This window comes from Rhinoderma darwinii, chromosome 1, assembly GCF_050947455.1.
Source record: "Rhinoderma darwinii isolate aRhiDar2 chromosome 1, aRhiDar2.hap1, whole genome shotgun sequence".
NCBI classification, from domain to species: domain Eukaryota; kingdom Metazoa; phylum Chordata; class Amphibia; order Anura; family Rhinodermatidae; genus Rhinoderma; species Rhinoderma darwinii.
In genome coordinates, this window is record NC_134687.1 from 485,067,799 (window position 1) to 485,090,549 (window position 22,751).

A 22,751-nucleotide genomic window follows, 5' to 3' on the forward strand; every position below is an offset into this window, starting at 1 on the left:
TTCAGTCGGCGCTTTCTGACAGAAACAACCATAGGTTTCCATCACCATCGGATCCGGTGCAAATGATTTCAGTTTGTCTCCATTGTGCAAGGGTTCAGTCGTTTTGACGGAATGAATAGCGTAGAACGGAACGTCTGAACTGATCCCTGGCACAGATGTGGACGAAGCCTTACACTCATCTGAAAGTTGGTGCTTCAGGTCTTCATTTTCAATTTACTCATTAAAAGAGCTGAGAATTTATTTTATTTTTTTAATAAAACGGACTTATGTATTACGTGATTTATGCAACTTTTAAATCGTTTTTTTTTTGGTTTCCTTTTTGAGATAAAGCGTCTGTGTATCCTGTACACATAGAAGCTGTATCTGGCCATCAAAGTCAAATACGTCAGGTCAGCAGGAACGACCGCTCGGCAGAAAGCAGATCCTGCTAGTCTCTTGATCACATCTATAGATGATAAACCGGTGAATGGTGGGTCCATTGCACTTCATCCAATATGCCAAATAAAGCAATTTGGGGTTCACAGGCAATCAGGACGGGTAGTAATGATGACAGGAATGTGAAACGTAACTATACAGACAATCCCATATTAGATGCCAGAAGTTCAGGGGGTTTTACACAGGAGGATTATCGGGCATACGAGCGTTAATATAACGTTTGTTGCCGATAATTGCCCTAACGATCAGCAGATAAACGAGCAAACGCTTGATCATCTGTTGGTCGTATCATTTCAAGAAAGTAAAAGATTATAGTTGTCGACAGCACATCTCCCTGAGTAAACAGGGAGACACGCTGCCGACATGATAATAATGTATGGGGACGAGCGATCGGAGTAACGACCGCTCGTCCACATCCATGACTGGAGCAAGCGAGCGCCTATCAACGAGGTCTCGTTGATTGGCGCTCGCTACACCGGCAGAGCGTCGGCCGGTGTAAAAGGGCCTTTAGCCTGTCTGTCACATCTGTGGCAAGCTGAAGTGGGAATTTCCCCCATTTTATGTAAATGGACGGGTGTCATTCTATTGCTGCTGGTCACATGGGTGGTGTTTACGTTTTATATTGATGCACTATCTTGTCAAACAGGATTAGGGCAATAGCCTGGGAAACTGAAATTATATAGACGAATTAAAGACATTTATATTTTTTTCTACCCTAATGTGTGCCGAGTATATCATTCGCAATCTAGGACAGCACCGTATAATATTTATATTATTTTAATAGGGTTATCAATTGGATAGTTATATTCTCAGATTAGTCAATGGGTGTCAAGTAAGACTGGTATCATACGTAGATGTATAAGCTGATTAATAAAAGCACGAGACACTTAAGTGAGAGTTTAGCACGGAGGTCTCAAGCACGCAGCCCGCGGGACACAGAGCCACTAGTATAGGCTCTGCTCTGAGACTCTGGAATTCCCTGACATCGCTGTCCACATATGAACAGCGATGTCTGGGGCTTCCCCAGAGCCTGAGTCCCGGGCAGTGCGCTAGTATAGGCTCTGCTCCGGGACTCTGTGGAATTCCCTGACATCACTGTCCATATATGGACAGTGTGTCAGGGTCTTCTCCAGAGCGTAGACCAGGGCACAGCGCTCATATCGGCTCTGCTTCGGGACTCTGTGGCATTCCCTGACATCAGTGTCCATGTTTGGACACACAATGTTTGGGGCTTCCCCAGAGCCGGAGTCCGGGGCAGAGCGCTAGTCTAGGCTCTGCTCTGGGGAAGCCTCTGACATCGCTGTCCATGCATTGACAATGAGGTCAGGGTCTTCCCCAGAGGAGGAGTCCCAGTGATGTCAGGAGCACTGCTGGAGTCCCAGGAAGAGCCTACTGGCGCTCTGCCCGGGACTCCATCTCTGGGCAAGCCCCTGACATCACTGAGGCAGCATCCACAGAGGGCACTGCGGCACTATCTAAAAAGGGGCTGCACAATCTTGACATGTATCTACCAAACGCTGCTAAATAAGCCGCCGGACTGCATTTAGCGACACTTTAACTGGATTGTTGAAATAAGCATGTGGAGAAATATCTCAAATTTAAAACCTAGCAATATTATTATAGTAATGTAGTATTATTATAGTAATATAGTGTTATAGTAGTTCAAATAACCAATTGATTAACAATAATTTTGTATTGTATCAAATTTGAAAGTAATGCGGCCTGTCAACTTCCCATTTTTTCTTTATGTGGCCCACTTACCCGGCCGAGTTTGAGACCCCTGGTTTAGCACATCAGTGCATTCATCAGGTGCTAAATCTGGAACACAGGACACTCATAGTAAATCTTATCATACAAACTGACAGGTTGATGCATCCAATAAATCCAACTCACTAATCTGCTACAAAACCCAAAGCTGCCGGTGAGCACTCTTTTGACCTACTTGACAGCAGACTACTGGTGACGATTTCATGTGCTTACAAGTAATTATTCCAAGATCTGGTAATTAGCTAAATGATAAGACATTGACACCTGCGTTACTGGGCTTATATAAAGAATACTTTGGGTTAAAAAAATTAAAAAAAATCCATCCATTCATGGAAATATGTCTTTGCTTTATTGTGGGTATATTTTAGCATCGTATGTAAGTCTGCAAAAGCAAAACTGCCATCTGAACTCCCCAAGCAGGCTCTGTACTTTATTAACAGCCTGCAATAGATGCCACTATGCCCAGTTTTGATAGAACTTCTGGATTATTTTCATTATTACAACAATCATACTTAATAGAATATGTACCATATTCTGCATTGTGTTACAGAAAATGGCAAAGCACTTGGCTTTCTCCCTGTCGGAAACAATCTACTGATAAGGGTAGGATCACAAGTAACAGATTTTCCGTGAAATATTTCTGCAGCAAATCGGAGAGCAAATTTGCACCAAATCGTGCAGCTTTTGGTGCGGATTTACCTTTCGCAAAAAAGCGGATCGTTAAAAATAAGACAAAAAAAAAACAAACAGTATACTCACCTTACCAATTCACTGGCGCTTCCGTGGCAACAATCGCCTGGTTCTCTGCCGGTCTCTGTATACTGACCCCCAGCTATGACCTGCTGCAGACCTGCAGGTAACCCGTAGAAAATCAGCAACACTAGGATTTGATTCATTTTAAAATTCGCACCGCAGGTCAATTTCCTCATGGAAAAATCCTGCAGAATGCGGAGGAGGTTTGTCTTCCACAAGACGGACACTGCAATCCACTGTAGATTATCAGTGCACAAATACGCACTATTTCTGCTACGCATGAATTTACCCGTAGGGCTCATGCAGACGAACGTCAATAACGACACGCACATGGAAATCACACGCAGCTCACGGTTTCAATGGGGTCGTTCACACATGCGTGAGTTTTCACGCAGCGAGTGTCCGTTGCGTGAAACTCACTGAATATCCTATATCGGTGCGTTATCATGCACCTACGCACCCATTGAAGTCAATGCGTGCATGAAAACCATGCACCGCACACGGATGCACATCCGTATGCTGTGCGTGATTTGCGCATCAATTCAATTGAAAAAAATAAATTAATAGATGTGCTTTGCGAGTGCATGAAAAACGCATGCTACTCGCAAAGCACACGGATGCATAACGCAACACACATAGACCAGATTCACGCGCGTGAATCTGATACGCTCGTGGGAATGTAGCCTTAGGCTGGGTACACACTGTGCATTATTAAGATGCGTTTTTTTGTTTTTAGTTGATGATTAAATGTGCCACCAAATGTACGCGCTACATGTATGCAACTGCATAATGTATACCAGCTAAACATATGTCAAAAGGACACTTTGGATTCGGAAAATGGAAGTCATGGGGCACATCAGTGTGTACGTCAAACGTGCCCAACTGAATTGTGAACAGAGCCTAAGACTGCAACGTGCAGCAGACATGTGCTACTGTCCCCCATGATAAAATCAACCCTTTTCTAAGGACTTACAAAAAAAAAAACAAAAAAACAAAAACTTATGTCACATGTACAGTAATGTTTAGTACTAAGGGCTTGTCCACACACAACGGAATTGCAGCAAACAATTTCTGCAGCAATTCCATTAAAAGTAGCAGACATTCCGCTGCAGAAAAAAATGCACCATTTCCTGCAGCTTTCACTGCAGAAAATGGTGCATATTTTGCTGCATTCTTCTCAATGCTAGGAGATGGTTACATCTTCTCTGAAAAACACAGCAAGTCAGTACACTTTCCGCAGCAGGAATTGCTGCGGTCCGAAAAATACGCACCACAGGTCAATTTCTGGTCAGAATTTTTAAACAGCGTGTGGATGAGATTTGTTAAATCTCACACACTTTGCTGCTACTGTATTCTGCTGCGTATTTTCCGTTCACAATTCCGGATGGAAAAAAAACATAGCAATTCCACAACGTGTGGACGAGCCCTAAGGGTATATTCACACGGCCTATTTTCGGGCTGCAAACGGACGAAAAATCGGATGCAGTACGCCTCCGCCATTTTTCCCATTGAAATCAATAGGCAGATATTTGTTCTGTTCCGACGGGCCGTTTATCTATGCAGGCGTTTTGAAAAAACGGCCACATAAAAAAACGGCCGCGAAAAAGAAGTGCATGTCACGTCTTGAACCGTTTTCGGAGCCGTTTTTAATTGACTCTATAGAACAGCTCCAAAAACGGATGAAAAAAACGCGAGTTGCTAGAAAAACGGCTGAAAATCATGAGCTGTTTTCCCTTGAAAACAGCTCCGTAATTTCAGACTTTTTTAGTAAGCGTGTGAACATACCCTTAGGGGTGCAGACATAACCTAAGAAAGGCCTAAATCGTTCACGTATGTTTGAACAACATCTGTATTAAAATAGCAAGGCTGGGAATGTCACTTGGAAAATCAATTAGAATCCTGACTGCCCTAAACATTTTCTAAGGGGGAAATTTAAGAATAGCTTTACGACTGTTTATTGGCGTTAAAGTCACAAATTATGGCACATGGCAAACATTTGGCATTTTACACCACACAGGCGGCCACATTTCTAAAAAAAAAATAATAAAATAATGGCCAGGCTTACTGAAAGGGGCCATTTGCGGTCTGCCGGATTTACTATAGCTTCTATTTTTGGGGCCATTCGCGGTCTGGCAGATTTACTTTCATTTACTACGATAGTCGAAATTGGCCATTTCGATCAGCTTTCGTCTAAGGCTACATTCACATGAGCGTGATAGATTTACGCAAGTAAAATACTCGCGTAAATCTGGTCCGTGTGCGTTGCGTTATTGCAGCTGTGCTTTGTGAGTGGCATGTGTTTTTCACGCAAAGCACATCTTTTTTTTCAATGGAACAGATGCGCAAATCCCACAGATGTGCATCCGTGAGCTGTGCGTGAAATTCACTCACCCATGGGCTTCAATGGGCGCGTAAAAAAACGCAACAATATAGGACATGCAGTGAGTTTCACGGAACAGACACATTCTGCGTGAAAACTCCTGCATGTGTGAATGGCACCATTAAAATCAATGGGTCAGTATGCTGTGCGTGATTTTCACGCACAGCATACGGACACTTTTACGCTCGTCTGAATGAGCCCTAAGGCTAAGCTCACATCTCATTTTGTGCACATGTTTGTGGTAGACGACGTATACGTTTTTAAAGTTACAAAAACGTATGATTTGTAACATACGCTTAGGTTTTTTTTGTAGTATACGTCGTATACGCTTGTGTCGGTTCTTACTTTTAAAAATGTATACTTTTTTTGTTCTTGAGATAAATCAAACTTTGTAAAGTCAAGATTTCCCATATATGGTGACAAAAACGTATAAGTTTTACGTATGAAAATGTAGGGTTTAATATTGCATACATCGCCATTGACTTCAATACAAATAAAAACGTATCCGTGTGGTATACGTTTTGGAAAAGTACTGAGAAGCGTAGTATACTATACTTTTCAGGACATTTAAAAAATAAAAAAAAGGGGATAGACCGTAAGCACAAACTACACCATCAGGGCATCCGTCCTGACCATAGAATTCAATATATACGTTGTGGTCCACATTTTGACACTTTTTTCCATGTCAAAACATGCACGTCAGACGTAGCTCTACAATTAAAAGTTCATTATCTTTATCTATATCCTTATTTTGGGAAAGAAGTCTTAAATAGATCAAAATAAATGTTTCAACAAATGTAAAATTCTTTCAGAGGAATAAAGAAGTAGCGACCCATCAGATATTTATCACTGTCTGCCCAGATCATCCTTCATTGAAAATTACAATCCTACATAGCTGGCTCTTATCCATCTATTACCCAAGAACTGCACACGGGCATCTCTGGGGTATGAACAACTAATGGAAACAGAGACGGAGGTAAAGGATCCTGGAGAAGTGTGGGCAATGCACAAAATTACAAAAAAAAAAACCTTCAGAGCAACAGTTCTGTTTATTAGCAGCTTTGTATTTAACATTAAAGTAAGGCCCTGCTCACATTAAGTTTTCGATAACTTTTAACATATACGCCGGAAAAAGCTCCGGACATAAAATTGCTGCTGTGACGGATGTCTAGCAGTCTTCAATAGCTTTTCACGACACATATGATAAATGGATGCTATAATAAGCTATGGGTGACAGTTTCCTAACAAAGGCATCTGTCACCCATAAACTATTATAGAATCAATTTAATAGGGTCCTCTCATCTAGGTCATTTATGGCATATCCACTGTCTGACGAGGTGGCTGGGGGTACGGAAATAGCCGAACTCGCTGTATACCAGCTACTGGGACATGCTTTTGGCCTCCATGGCGATAATGGAGCCCTATGGAAACGTCAAGCATGTTTGCCGGGACCTTAAAGGGAATGTGGCGGTAGAATTTTTTTATTTTTTTTTCAGTTAAACAATTAGTATTTGAGTGATTACACATGGTTTTAATTTTTTCACAAGTCAGGAAATATTATAAATTAGATTCTAATTTATAACATTTCCATGTGCTGGCCACAAGAGGGAGCAGTTCCCAAAATTGCAGCATGGTCACTGTGGTAAAGCAACCTCATTGATTTATGCTGCAAATTTGTCCTCACACAAATGTCTAGTGTCCTCACACAATCCCCCTCCCTTCTTCTGGCTAGTGCCAGGAGAAGGAAGGGTTTGAATGTCTTCAAACCTCCTACACTGTGTGCCGCCATTTTCTCAGCGACTGCACAGTGTAGGAGGATTAGATACAGGGCTCAGCAGAGAGTGTCACACGAACATACACGCACATCACATACACGAACATAAATTACCTGCTCCCTCCGCACCTTGCGCCTTCGCTTCGTTGAACATATGGCCGGAAGCCACGGCCGGAAGTCGCCATCTTACTGTCCGGCAGAGGCTTCCGGTCCACATGAAAATGGCGCCGGATTTCACTCTACGAACGAGCTTTGTTTTGGTCTGTGTGGCAGCGGCGCATGCGCCATTCCCACACAGACTGCGTATGCTTCTTAGAATGGAACGGCTCCCGTTCGCATTCTCTATGGGGTTGTATGTGTCGTATTCCATCTCGGTATGTGTCGTTAAATCGACACAGAGATGAAAAAAAAAATGGCAGCCCCCATAGAGCAGTAAAAGTAAGAACACAGTAAAAAGTTTAAGTCACAACACTAAGAAATAAAATTTTTGTTTATATTTTATTTAAAGCAATATAAGAAAAAAAAAATGTGAAAAAAAATCATGACACCTTCCCTTTAGGAACAGGGCCTTAGGGTATAATCACACAGTGCCGTTTTGGTGAAGTTTTCCTACCAACAACAAGGAGTAGATTCAAAAAAGAGAAGTAGAATTTCTCATGCATATTTCCCCTAACTTTACGATCCATTTCTAAACAAGCTGGAGTAAGCTGCAGCAAAGTTATTGAAGGGGTTTTCCAGAGAAAATTGATGGCCTATCCTCAGGATAGGCCATCAATATCTGATCAGTGGGGACCAGACTCTCGGAACCGCCATAGACCAGGCGTTTTTTGAAGAAGGGGCCATGGCCCTCGTACGAGCGCTGCTTCCCCATGGCTTTCCTTTACTGCTCAATACGCTCAAATACTGACCCTTTCTGGAGAAAGTCATGTAGGTGCAGGTTGCTTGTTTCTCCATAAACCAAATCTGTACAACAAATATAAAAGAAGATCTTCAAGGAAACCGCAGATCATAAAAAAAATGTTGACGCAAAATTCTCACTAGCGGAGTCTGATGCTTGTTGCACAGTGTTTCACGACTGGAGAAGCTCTTATGTGACAATGCATACGCTTCAAGGATGCTATTAGATCTAGAAAACGACAAGGAACTGCAATATATAATAATGTTGAAACGGTGGGGGGGGGACGGGACGGGACGGGACGACACTATCTACTACCGGCCTAAATAAACCTGAGCCTTGGGTTGTGCAATAAGACTAGGCCTAGGGTTCATTTACATGACTGGTTGCACTGCCAGCAATTTTGAAAGTGTATAAAGCAGTAGAAAAATTACTCACGTAAACCGCAAAAATCAGTTACTTGAGTAGACATGGACGGTTATTCGCTATCCTAATATGTCCCTTTACATTCAACAACAGGCGCATCTAGAGCTGGGGCTAGTTATCTCAAGACTGCATGAAGGTGGACAAGGCAGCAGAACTGCTCGTCTAAGGTTCAGTTCTCACTAGCACAGAGATCCATCTATTGTTAGCATACGACGCTATTATTTCCATCAATGGGGTTAGTCAGGCACAGGTGGTATCTGTCATACAACACATGTGTGAACAGAGCCTAAACAAGGCCTGTCTGTATTACAGGTCTATATTTTAAATAGTTGCAGATGCTCTGTTATCTCCGGTAGTCCAATGGAATGTGAATTATGCTGTGGCTGAGCATGCGAAGTCCCGCTACATTCACATAGGGCATTTTCGGGACACCTGTACTTGGGATCGGTGTGGGTCCCAGCAGCTGGACCCCCACCGATCAGTCATTTATCACCAGTTCTATGGATAGGTAATAAAAGCCACTTTAATAGATGGTGTGCTAATGAATCTTTTTGATTAGCTATCTATCTTTACAACGGCAAAGCCATGTGCACAGACACTGTGCATGGGCACACAGAAGCAAACCTCAACTGGCGGACTAAACTCGGACTGGGAACGCCAGCTGTCTGGACCCTGTAGACCTGCCGTCAGGTGTAGGCACACAAGGACCTGGTAAGCGTCAGGGCATTGTCTGCGACGGCACTGCTAGCAGTAAATATATAATTTTCTTTCTGGTCTGGTGTGTGAATTAATTTTGGTTGTCTTATGTTCATCCGTTTCAAGGAATGTAAAGACATACAGTGATCATTGTAAGATACAGCATTTAGGTTAAACAAATGGAAGACCTTCAATATGGCCACCTGTTTGCTCAGCAACTACTATGTATTGAACACTTGCTGTATGTGACCGGACAGCAACACCTGTTTTTCTAGAGAGAATGAGCCTTGTTGGTCTCAATATAGAACATGCAAGAAACAGCTAGCAAATACCCCAACATACAGCAATGACACCCACTTATAACTAGCTTGCTGGCTCAGGACTACAGTCAGTACATCATAGACGTAAATCGGTATAGCTTCAAAACCGGCATAAAAAACCCCCAACAAAACAATGAAAACCTGTAAGTATGAATAGGCCAGGTTCACACGGGGCGGATACGCTGCGTAAAAGCACGCAGCTTATCCACCCTGTGCGCCGCAGGGAATTCCGGGCAAAAAAAACCGCACCAAACTGTGGAGCAGTTTTTCGCCCGGAATGTCTGATACAAAAACTCCAGCAGGCCGGCCTCCTGGGATAACGTTTCATCCCATATAACCGCTGCAGCGCCGATCACATGGGATGAAGCGTCATCCCAGGAGGGCGACCCTGTGACGTCATCCAGGCCAGCCTCTTGGGATGACGTTTCATCCCATATGACCGCTGCTATAGCCTGTGATTGGCTGCAGCGGTCACATGGGATGAAAAGTCATCCCAGGAGGAAGAAAGGCTTCTGGGTAAGTATAGTTTTTTTTCTTCAGGAGTTGTAATTTTGGCTGGCAGAATCGCTGCGAACCTGCCACAAAAACCACCACAACTGCTCTTTGTCGCGGGTTTTACTTCCCGATTGAATTCAATGGGGAAAACCCACAGCAAATATGAAGCGATTACGCAAATACAATGGACACGTTGCAGAATAAAATTCCACACCACAGGTCCATTTGAGAGTTTTTCTCCGCTCAGTATTTACGCAGCGTGTGGATGAGATTTGTTCAATCTCATCCACTTTGCTGCTACTGTATTATGATGTATTTTTTCTGTCTGCAATTCCGGACGGAAAAAACGCAGGAATTCCGCTACGTGTGGACAAGCCCTTATACAGTGCTCCAGAGACCAATTCCCCTTCACAAAGAAAAAGAAGAATTTCAGTAGCCGAATCAGTCTTCAGCCCCATAGACATCCATAAGGGCTGCATACAAGACTGCTATTCATTATGGGGACTGAAAATTAACCAGTGTCCCTCCCTTATGGTGGACGCTAAAATTCTTCTAGTCATATGTAAAGGGGAATTTAAAGAGGCTCTGTCCTATTACAGCAGATCGGCGCTGCAATGTAGATAAGAGTAACGTTTTGTTTTTTTCAAAAACGAGCATTTTTGGCCAAGTTATGACCATTTTTATATTTATGCAAATGAGCCTTTCTTATGTACAACTGGGCGTGTTGAAAAGTAAAAGTACAACTGGGCGTGTATTATGTGCGTACATCTGGGCGCGTTTACCTGTTTTACTAGCTGGGCGTTGTGAATAGAAGTGTATGATGCTGACGAATCAGCATCATCCACTTCTCTTCGTTACCACCCAGCTTCTGGCAGTGCACAGACACACAGCGTGTCCTCGCGAGATCACGCTGTGACGTCACTCACTTCCTCCCACAGGAACTTCATCGCGTCGGATGAGCGAGGACACGCTGTGTCTGTGCACTGCCAGAAGCTGGGCGTTGTGAAGAGAAGTGGATGATGCTGATTCGTCAGCATCATACACATCTATTCACAACGCCCAGCTAGTAAAACAAGTAAAAACGCCCAGATGTACGCACATAATACACGCCCAGTTGTACATAAGGCTCATTTGCATAAATATAAAAATGGTCATAACTTGGCCAGAAATGCTCGTTTTTGAAAAAAAAAAACACGTTACTGTTATCTACATTGCAGCGCCGATCTGCTGCAATACGAGATAGGGGTTTGAAAATCTGGTGACAGAGCCTCTTTAAGACCCTGTTCACATCATGCTTATGTCCATTAAGCTTGTACGTCTAGAGCGCTCCATACACACTAAACATATCCATAGGGGTCCATAGGGCTCCATTGGCCCGACAGAGGCCAAAAGACTGTCCTTCTGACCTCCACAACAGTAAACTACACTATGTCATCTCGCTGAAACCTGCAAAAAAAAAAAAAAAGCACACCGCGCAATTGTTTTTTATTTTCTACATGGGAGCCTATGGACAGCACATGCCACTGTATATCATACGTCAAAGGATTCCGTTTAATGGAGACGCGATTGGTTTTCCAATAGACTTTATGACATATACGTTAGACGGATACCATTATAGTGGCATCTGTCACCTATAGACTTTAACAATATCCATTTAAAAAGGTATGCGTCATGAACTCGGATACCATTAAAGTCTATGGTGACAGATACCACAGGAAGCCTACGTCTAACGTATATGTCGGAAGCTTTTTCCAGACATATGCGTACAAAATAAACCGAATGTGAACATAGCCTAACTTGGTTTAAACTTCGATACAGCCTACCCTGTATAGGTGTATAATATAAAGTGTAGCAAAATAAAAATACTACGTACAAATATAAAAAGTCATTTATAGCCGGAGAGGCACTAATCTTCCGTCTTACTAGACTAACTGGAAAATTAGTCACAAAGACATTGCAGGACTGGTTGGCAACTCTGGACGTCAGCTTCGTTCTATAGACATGCATACAGTTTCACAACCCTGGTTTCCCGTTTTTAATTGCAGAAAAACGATGTGGCGTCTGGCGCAACAGCACAGCAGGTAGTCGCAGGCCACACTTCGTTATGCTGCTTACCACGGCCGACCCAAAACTATGAAGTCCATAATAGATCAAGCTATGCCACAATCATTGGCGCGAACGTGGACTAACGACAACCATCAGGCCTCCGTTTTCCTCTTCCTCTGTAAAATAGCATGGCAGACTGCGCTATTGTATCCACCAAAAGGAGACTTGACCGGACAACCGGTGGCACAAAAATCAAGGGGGACATTAATAGAAACGTCTCTGCGTTTTACTGTAAAAATGGTGGCTCACATATGCCGCCTGTGCGATTACAAGCCAAGCACCAGACATACGACAGACTCACAAAACGTATAGATACACATAGAAAAGGCACTGGCACAGCATGCCGCAGGCTGTATAACAGGGCGTAAAAACGGCATGCTACCTATGCTTACGCCACCTTATGGTTGTCATATATGTGAAAAACAACAATTTGGCGCAACCATTACCTCATGTTTTACCACACCCCTACACTGCACCTTACTGCAAATCTGTCATACATGTCACAAAGCAGCGCAAGTCTGTCCTGAATATGGCGCATATCACGTGATAGACATACAATCTACAAATGAGATACAAGTATGCTGCTATATAGAAAAGCAGATACCGTATATAGCTGAGACGATAATGTACAAAGGACGTACAGATCGCTCACACGTGACTATTTCACCCCGCTAATCCCTGCCTGCAGCGTCAATTCCCATGTGCAGCAGCGACCGGAGCGCTGTTCACTTGCCCCATCCCAGCAGCCATTCATCCGAGGAGATCCCGAATGCCCGGTGCCAGGCCTAGCTCTAACACTAGCCCCGTGCTTTCCTTCGCTTCCGGCCGACGTATTTTTAAGTTCCCTGAAGTGTTAGCGCCCACCATCCCCAGCCTCGCAGACCCCAGACACTAACCGTAAATCGGTCTCAACCTCCTGTCGTTAGGGTCCTGCACATGGCCCCGCGCCGCCATGATGACAAGCGCAGAACCCGAGTGCGCATGCGGGCCAGGAAGCGTACGGCGGCGTTAAAGGGACAGCGCAGCTGTGTGATGGCTCCTTGTCGTTTCAGCTCGGATTACTGCCTCCTTTGGTAGTAATTTCTTTTAGTGTGCTAATTCCATATAGAGGGCTGCAGGGACTCAGGAAACAAGAGTTCTGAAACTGTTACCATCTTTTTGAGTAATATTTTAGTTCACAAATAATACTTAATTTTATTAAGTGCTCAGTTATTATTACAGTCATTGGGAGAGATATATCAAAATTGGTGCAAAGGAAAAGTGGAGTGTTGTCTACAGCAACCTATTAGGCTGCTACTTTCATTTTTCAAAGGGCTTCTGAAAAATAAGAGGTGGAATCTGATTGGTTGCCATGTTTTGATACATCTCCATTGTGTTTATACAAGTGCATGTTATAGAGAGGGGCAGCCCCTAGGTTATATCTGAGACTCGGTGGGATACCTGCTGATGAGCGCTCATGCACATGGCCAAAGACAGGATCATATACATTTTTAGAAGATCAGGACGTCCTTTATTGAAGGCTTTCCCGATCTTCTAGTACAGGATCCTGCATGGAGTTGTAGAACGGCCCTGTACAAGCACAAAATCCCCAAAGGGCTGCCATGTTGTGCACATAGGGATATATATTTATGCATACCTCCCAACTTTTGAATTCTGAAAAGAGGGATATTTTAAGCCACGCCCCTAACCACGCCCAATATCCCGCATAAACACATCAAATCACTGCCAGATCCTTCTGCAAATAACACACGCACATTCTCACTGCGGATCTCTAGACTGTCTGGATATCACAGATATTATGGATCCGGTTATGTCGTCTTTGTGTTACTTTTCCTATCTTGTGTATAACATTTGCTCATCATGGCGGCAGCTGCAGGACAAACCAAAAGGCTGAGAACAATGAAAGTCAAGAGGGAGACCATGTGGTGGATGACTTTTCAATTGACAGGTAGCAGAGTTACATGATGGGGATTTTTTTGTTCCAGTTGTGTAACTCTGCTACCGGTCAATGAAAAAATCATCCACCAGAGCCCCCCTGTAGATTGCTCCAGATACAGCCCCCCTGTACATAGCGCCACACACAGCCATACCTTCCAATCGTCCCGGATCCGGCGGGAAAATCCCGGTATCTCACCGCTCTCCCGCCGCCCTGGGCGGTCTGTAAATGTCCCGCCTCCGAAGTGTTACCTCATAGAGAATATGATTGCGCAATCGATTTGGTACCAGGAGCTAAACTCCCTAAGGGTAGGATATTTAATCTCTCTTGTCCCGAACGTGAAGCCATGAGAGAGTATATCCAGGAATGCCTGACCAAGGGTTACATTCGCCCCTCTACTTCTCCGGTAGGTGCTGGCTTCTTCTTCGTAGGGAAGAAGGATGGTGGTCTTAGGCCGTGCATCGATTAGCGAAACTTGAATAAGGTCACTGTAAGGAACCAGTATCCCCTTCCTTTGATTCCTGATCTCTTCAATCAGGTTCAGGGGGCCCAATGGTTCTCTAAGTTTGATCTTCGGGGGGCTTATAACTTTATCCGCATCAGAGAGGGGGATGAGTGGAAGACTGCGTTTAACACGCCCGAAGGTCATTTCGAATACCTCGTCATGCCCTTTGGGTTGTGTAATGCTCCCGCGGTCTTCCAGAATTTCATAAATGAGATTTTAAGAGACTACCTGGGGGTATTTCTTGTAGTGTACCTTGATGACATACTTGTGTTTTCCAAGGCCTGCACCTTCCCCACATTGAGCATGTCAGGAAGGTGCTCCAGGCCCTTCGGGAAAACAAACTCTTTGCTAAAACCGAAAAATGTGTGTTTGGGGTGCAGGAGATACCATTTTTGGGTCAAATCCTCACTCCTCATGAATTCCGCATGGACCCTGCCAAGGTTCAGGCTGTGGCTGAATGGGTCCAACCTGCCTCCCTGAAGGGGTTACAGTGCTTCCTGGGGTTTGCTAATTATTACAGGAGATTTATTGCTAACTTCTCGATCATCGCTAAACCTCTTACGGATCTTACTCGCAAGGGTGTTGATCTCCTCCACTGGCCTCCGGAGGCGGTCCAGGCTTTTGAGATCCTTAAGAAGTGCTTTATCTCTGCCCCAGTACTGATTCAGCCTAACCAAATGGAGGCACTCATCGTGGAGGTTGACGCCTCCGAGGTGGGAGTGGGTGCTGTCTTGTCCCAGGGTACCAGGTCCCTCACCCATCTCCGTCCCTGTGCCTACTTCTCCAGGAAGTTCTCGCCCACTGAGAGTAACTATGACATTGGCAACCGCGAACTCTTAGCCATTAAATGGGCATTTGAAGAGTTGCGCCACTTCCTGGAGGGGGCTAGGCACCAGGTAACGGTCCTTACCGACCACAAGAATCTGGTTTTCCTAGAATCTGCCCGGAGGCTAAACCTGAGACATGCTCGATGGGCGTGGTTTTTAACTAGATTCAACTTTGTGTCACCTATAGGGCTCGGTCTAAAAATATTAAAGCTGATGCACTGTCGCGTAGCTTCATGGCCAGCCCTCCTTCCGAGGAAGAGCCTGCTTGTGATTTGCCCCCAGGTATAATCATTTCCTCTGTTGATTCTGACTTCGTCTCGGAAATTGCGGCTGATCAAGGTTCAGCTCCCGGGAACCTTCCTGAGAACAAGCTGTTTGTTCCCCTGCAATTCCGGCTAAGGGTACTCAGGGAAAATCATGACTATCTGGCCATCCAGGCATCCTGGGTACCAAGCACCTCATTACCAGAAACTATTGGTGGCCTGGGTTGCCTAAAGACGTTAAGGCCTAAGTCGCCGCTTGTGAAATTTGTGCTAGGTCCAAGACTCCCAGGTCCCGACCAGCGGGCTTACTATGTTCTTTGCCCATTCCCCAGAGACCTTGGACCCATATCTCCATGGATTTCATCACCGATCTGCCTCCATCTCAAGGCAAGTCGGTGGTGTGGGTTGTAGTAGACCGCTTCACTAAGATGTGCCACTTTGTTCCCCTCAAGAAACTACCCAATGCTAAGACGTTAGCTACCTTGTTTGTCAAACACATCCTGCGTCTCCATTGGGTTCCTGTCAATATAGTTTCTGACAGAGGGGTACAATTTGTTTCATTGTTTTGGAGAGCTTTCTGTAAAAAGTTGGAGATTGATCTGTCCTTCTCCTCGGCCTTCCATCCTGGAACTAATGGCCAAACCGAGAGGACTAATCAGTCTCTAGAACAATATTTAAGGTGTTTTATCTCTGACTGCCAATATGATTGGGTCTCCTTAATTTCCCTCGCCGAATTTTCCCTTAATAACCTGGTCAGTAACTCGTCAGGGGTCTCCCCCTTTTTCTGTAATTTTGGGTTTAATCCATGGTTCTCCTCCGTTTCACCTGGTGGTTCCAACAATCCCGAGGTAGATGTCGTTCATCGGGAACTGTGCACAGTCTGGGCCCAGGTTCAGAAGAATACAGAGCATACAAAAGACTCAGGCAGATAGAAGACGTTCTGCTAACCCCTTGTTTGTGGTCGGGGATCTGGTGTGGCTGTCTTCCAAAAATTTGCGCCTTAAAGTCCCGTCAAAAAAATTTGCTACCCAGTATATAGGGCCGTACAAGGTCATTGAGGTCCTTAACAGTGTCTTCTTCCAGCTGGAGGCACCCCCGTCTTTTCGAATACACAACGTGTTTCATGCCTCCATCCTGAAACGCTGCTCCCCGTCCTTGGCTACCTCGAGGAAACCTCCGGTCCCTGTTCTCAAGGGGTAGAATTCGAGGTGGCCAAGATTGTGGACAGCAGGATGGTCCAAGGCTCCCTCCAGTACCTGGTCCATTGGAGAGGATACGGGCCTGAGGAGAGGACTTGGGTACCCGCCCGGGATGTTCACGCTGGGGTATTGCTCAGGAGGTTCCATCTTCGGTTCCCCAATAAGCCAGGTCCACCTAGAAAGGGTCCAGTGGCCCCACATAAAAGGGGGGGTACTGTAAAGGATCTGCCAGACACAGCTTCTGTGTCGACGCCCGTGGTTAATCAGTCTGCACCTGCTCCTAAGTCTGATAGAGTGACTCAATCTGCTACCACTCAGGCTGGTAGGCTCAGGAGTGGGAGAACCTATCACAGCCTAGCCAGACGGTTCTAGCTCCCGCCCTCGGTCTATTTATACCTTCATTTCCTGCTTGTCTCTGCCTGTGGTTCTTTCCTGTTTCCTGGCTTTGCTGCTCCTGCTATCATTATTGACTTTGCTTCATTTTAAGCCTTGCTTTACTGACTACGCTCCTGCTCTGCGTTTGGTACCTCGTACACTCCTGGTTTGACTCGGCTCATTCACTACTCTTGTTGCTCACGGTCTTGCCGTGGGCAACTGCCCCATTTCCCTTAGCTTTTGTGTACCCTTGTCTGTCGTGCACATATTGAGCGTAGGGACCGTCGCCCAGTTGTACGCCGTCGCCTAGGACGGGCCGTGCAAGTAGGCAGGGACTGAGTGGCGGGTAGATTAGGGCTCACCTGTCTGTCTCCCTACCCCGTCATTACAGCTATATTCCCTCTCAGAATCAGATGTACATAGTTACATAATTGATATGGTTAAAGAAAGATACAGGTCAATCACATTCAATCTATAATCCTACAGTGTTGATCCAGAAGGAGGCAAAAACCCCCATGAGGTGGATTCCTATTGCTTCAGGGGAAAAAATCCTCCCCAACTCCAGATACAACAATCAGAATAAATCCCTGGAGGAAACATGTTACACATGTCATTTTATTACAAGTGCTGGATTTCTATATCTTTTTGGATTCTATGACTTTAGGCTTCATGGACACGACCGTGCCCGTAATTACGACCTGTAATTACGGGAGCGGACGGCCATGGACAGCCGGCTGTTTTTACGATTATAAAGTATAGGAGCCCAGTCTGTAAAATTACGTGCAGATTTTCCGCACGGCTTTTAGTCGGCAAATCCGCACTGTAATGCAGGACCAGCAAAGTAAATGAGATTTCACGTTATCTCATCTACACGATGCAGAGTTTTTCCACACGTAAATTGACCTGTGGTGCATATTTTAAAATCTGCAGCATGTCAATTTATCTTGCTTTTCTGTCTCAGAATTGTATCTGACAAGTTTATACAAAAAAATGCAACAAAATTCGCAGAATAAAATCTGCACCTGCTTCTGCATAAAATGTAAAGAACTGCACCTAAAAATGTACCAAAAACGCAATATAATTAGTACCTGCATTTATTTGCAGTTTGATGCAGATTTCCGCATCGAATTCCGCAACGTGTCCATGTAGTCTAAGGCTATGTTCACACATCGAGATTTTTTGCAGATTTTAGTGCAGATTTTGATGCACCTTTTTGAGACAAAGCCAGAAGTTTATCCATGACCAACCTTTTAACCCCTTAATGACCGGGCCTAAAAATACTACATTTATCAGTTTTTAACTTTTTTATTTTTTCATTGACGTGGCCGTATGAGTCCTTGTTTCGGGAGAAATTGTATTATTTTTTCTCATAGTTTGGAGGTAGAAAAAAATTATTTTTACGGCGTGAATATAAGAAAAAGCTAATCTCTGCATCATTTTTCTTGTTTATTTTTTATCGCGTTTACGTTTCACACTAAATAACCCATTAGATTGATTCTTCAGGTTATTACGGTCGTTTAGATACCCAATATGTGTCGTTTTTTGTTTTTATTTAGTGTAGGGGAAATAAAATATATTTTATGCAAAATAATGACTTTTTTTTTTGGACTTTTTTAAATGTATTTATTTTTTGCTACTTTTTAAAAAAAATCTTATTAACCCTTTCCCGACTGATGACGAAAATGAACGTCATGGTCGGCTGCTAGATCGCGCATCATGATGTTCATTTTCGTCAGTATTTCAAACTGTCACTCTGTGTAAACACAGAGTGACAAGCCCGCGCTGACAGCTGTCCTAGACAGCTGTCACATCAGTCTTGCTGGTCAGTGGACCATCGCCGCTGCTTTCGGCAATTAACCCCTTAAGTGCGGCGACGGATTGCCGTCGCCGCATTTAAGTGGTTTGAAGCACATCGGCAGCCCCCATGACGTGATTGTGGGGGCTGCCGATGCTTGTTGTGGCAATCAGAGGCTAGACAATAGCCTCCGGGTTGCCATGTACGGAAGCCTCGGAGGAGCAGCCTCCGGCTGGTCCTCCTCAGCTTCCTTTCAGTGTGACAGTTACGTCACAATGACAGTTAGAGTACATTACACTACGTGTGTAGTGTAATGTACTCTAGCAGCGATCAAAGCTGCAAGTCTCAAAGTAGTGGGACAAGTAAAAAAAGTAAAAATAAAGTAATAAATGTTTTTTAAAAAAAAGTGTAAAAATGAGTTATAAGTTCTATAAACACAAAATGCTTTTTTTTCCTAGAAGACTTTTATTATAGAAAAAAAATGAACACGTTAAAAAAAGTACACATATTTGGTATCACCACGTTCGTAACGATCCCAACTATAAAACTATAATGTTATTTTTCCCGCACGATGAACACCCCAAAAAAAATCAATAAGAAACTACGACAGAATCGCAATTTTTATGGTCACCACCCCTCCCAAAAACGAGAATAAAAAGTGATCAAAAAGTCGCATGTACCCAAATATAGTACCAATAAAAACTTCAATCCGTCCCGCAAAAAACAAGCCCTTACACAGCTTTTTTTTTACTAAAAAAATCAAAAAATTATGGCTCTCAGAATATGGTGACACAGAAAATTATTTTTTTTATAAATAAGTGATTTTATTGTGAAAACACTAAAAAAAGGAAAAAAAAACTATATACATATGGTATCGCCGTAATCGTACCAACTTGCAGAATAAAGTAAAAATGTAATTTATAGCGTATGGTGAACGCCGCAAAAAAAACCTAAAAAACGTCAGAATTCCTGGTTTTTGGTCACCCGGCTTGCAAAAAAACTTGAAAAAAAAGTGATCCAAAAATCGCATGTACCCCAAAATGGTACCAATGAAAACTATAGATTATCCCGCAACAAATAAGCCCTCACACGGCTCCGGTGGTGAAAAAATAAAAAAGTTCTGGCTTTCAGAATATGGCGATGCAAAATGTGCAGAGTGTTCCAAAAGCGGATAAGATCGGGCGCCATTTATCAGTGCGACACCGGCCACACATCTGTGAAATATTATTTATTTAACCCATTATTGTACCCTCTTATTATGCCCTGATGTTCTCCGCACAGATTACATATGCCCCCCATTATAAATTGAAATACCAGCAAAACCCCAAACAGAACAACTGCCAAGCAAAATCTGTGCTCCAAAAGCAAAATGGCGTCTCTCCCTTCTGAGCCCTGCAGCGTGCCCAAACAGCAGAGAATTCTCTTCCTATCTGCAAGACGAACAAAAGTTTTTCCGGGAGGAATGTCTCTAATTTGCAGAGGGTTAGCGGCAATAATCCTAGAAGGATCTATTCTATATTGAGGAGTTTCCTCAGAGTCATTGGTTTAAAAAGATCGAGACAGGTCATCAGCCTTCACATTCTTGTCTGCAGGACTGAAGGGAAGCAAGAATTGAAATCGGGCGAAGAAAAGCTCGGCAAAGATTTAGTCAATGTGTCGACGGTAGGTACGTGAGGTTCTTGTGATCTGTATAGATGATAATAGGATGAATATCACCCTCCAGCAAGTGTCTCCACTCCTCTAAGGCCAACTTGACAGCCAGAAACTCCCGATCCCCATGGAATAGTTGCGCTCTACAGGAGAGAATAATTTTTAAAAGAAGCCACAGGCCGCCGACTTGCATTTAGAGTTTCTTTGACATAGTAGTGGTCCAGCACCACCGGAAGACGCATCCACCTCCAGAAAGAACTGCCGAGATGCAGCAGGGTGATGGAGAACGGAGAGTAAAGTGAAAGCGCTCTTGAGGTTGGTAAATGCTGCCTCTGCCTCCGGAGGCCAAACAGTGGCGTTCGCGCCCATCTTAGTGAGGGCAGAGATTGGAGCATTTAGAGACGAGAAGTTCGGGATAAATTGCCGGTAGAAGTCTGCGAATACCAAGAATCGTTGTATAGACCGAAGACCCTGTGGACGTGGCCATTCTAAGACGGACTTCACCTTCTCTGGATTCATCTTGAGTCCGCGGTCAGAGACAATGTAGCCCAGGAAGGGCAGAGAGTTGCTCTCGAACACACACTTTTCGAGTTTAGCATATATGTGATTCCCCCTTAACAGCAACAGAACTTGGTGAACATGCTTCCGATGAGTTGTCAAATCAGGTGAGTAGATCAGGATGTGGTTCAGATAGACCACCACACAGACATACAGCAGATCCCGGAATATGTAATTTATGAACTCCTGGAACACGGCTGGGGCGTTACACAATCCAAAGTGCATCACGAGATATTCATAGTGACTGTCTCGGGTGTTGAATACGGTTGTCCACTCGTCACCTTTACGGATACGGATCAAGTTATAAGCCCTGCGGAGATCCAGCTTTGTGAACACCTTGGCCCCACGAATCCTATTGAAGAGTTCTGAGATGAGCGGCAAGGGGTATTTATTTTTCACCGTGATTTGGTTCAAAGGTTGGTAGTCAATACATGGACAAAGAGATCCATCTTTCTTCTTCACGAAGAAGAATCCGGTTCTGGCCGGGGAGGAAGACTTCAGGATAAACCCTCTCTCAAGGTTCTCTTTCACGTACGCAGACATGGCAAGGGTCTCCGGCAGAGAGAAAGAGGATAGACTCGTCCTCGAGTGGGTGAGACGTCAGGAAGCAATTCAACAGGGCAATCATAGAGGCGATGGGGAGGAAGAGTCCTTGCTTCCTTCTTGCTAAAGACGTCCGCAACATTGGCATAGTGAGAGGGTAGAGCGGAGAGTGACTTAGGCAGTGGAAGCAAAACAGGATGAACCTGTGGCAGACAGCGATGAAGGCACTTGGATCACCATGGGATAACTTCTCTAGAGGTCCAGTCGAGAACCGGAGCATGTAGACGAAGCCAAGACAGGCCCAGCAGAATAGGGTTGAAAGCTCTAGGCAAGACGAGAAAGGCAATCTGTAAAGAACTCCGACTTGTAGTGTTAGCGGTTCAGTGACAGACACAATAGGATCAGGCAATGGTAGTCTATTCACAGAGGCAACAACCTGAGGTCTTTCCAGAGGAACCGTGGGTAGATGCAGGCGATCCACTAGATCATGCTGGATAAAATTTGCATCTACTCCTGAATGCAGATAGGCAGACGAGGTGTGTGTGAGTTACAGTTATAGATAATTTGGGAGAGGATTTGGAATTCACGTCGTTCCACCTAGAGTTGTCTCTCCAACCGGCCCTAGGTGCTCAAGTTTCCCGGCTTTTGTGGACATTGACGCACAAAATGGCCTTTGAGGCCACAATACAGACAGAAACCTGTTTCTCCTGCTCTGACAATTTGATTCTATCCACCTGCATAGGTTCCTCTGGTGGAACAACGGGGGAGGGTGATAGGGGTCTCTGGAACAAGGGTGCCAATCTGTAGAAATGTCTCTCCCGACGAACCTGCTGAGCATGTTCCTGGATCCTCATATCGACCCAGGTTGCCAACAGGATAAGCGCATCCAGGGAGGAAGGAAGATCGCAAGCTGCCAGCTCGTCTTTGATATGCGTGGACAGTCCTTGCCAAAAGGTTGCCACCAAGGCTTCATTGTTCTACGCCAGCTCCGCCACTTGTCTACGGAAGGAGATGGCATACTCTCCTACAGTCTACCTTGATTGGGGGTTAGCA

General features: G+C 44.4%; 1 protein-coding gene across 2 annotated transcripts in view; it reads right to left on the bottom strand.

Moving 5' to 3' along the window:
* NAA25 (N-alpha-acetyltransferase 25, NatB auxiliary subunit) overlaps window positions 1-22,751 on the bottom strand; it is a 143,315-nt gene that overhangs the window by 74,454 nt on the left and 46,110 nt on the right. The window contains exon 1 of one of the 2 annotated variants that reach the window (XM_075834972.1): window positions 12,944-13,043. The exons of the other annotated variant lie outside the window; for it this stretch is intronic. Coding sequence (XP_075691087.1) covers window positions 12,944-13,001 — 58 coding nt within the window. The 5' untranslated portion in view covers window positions 13,002-13,043. Of the gene's footprint in view, window positions 1-12,943; window positions 13,044-22,751 lie in introns of those variants that run through there. 2 annotated transcript variants of the gene reach the window in all.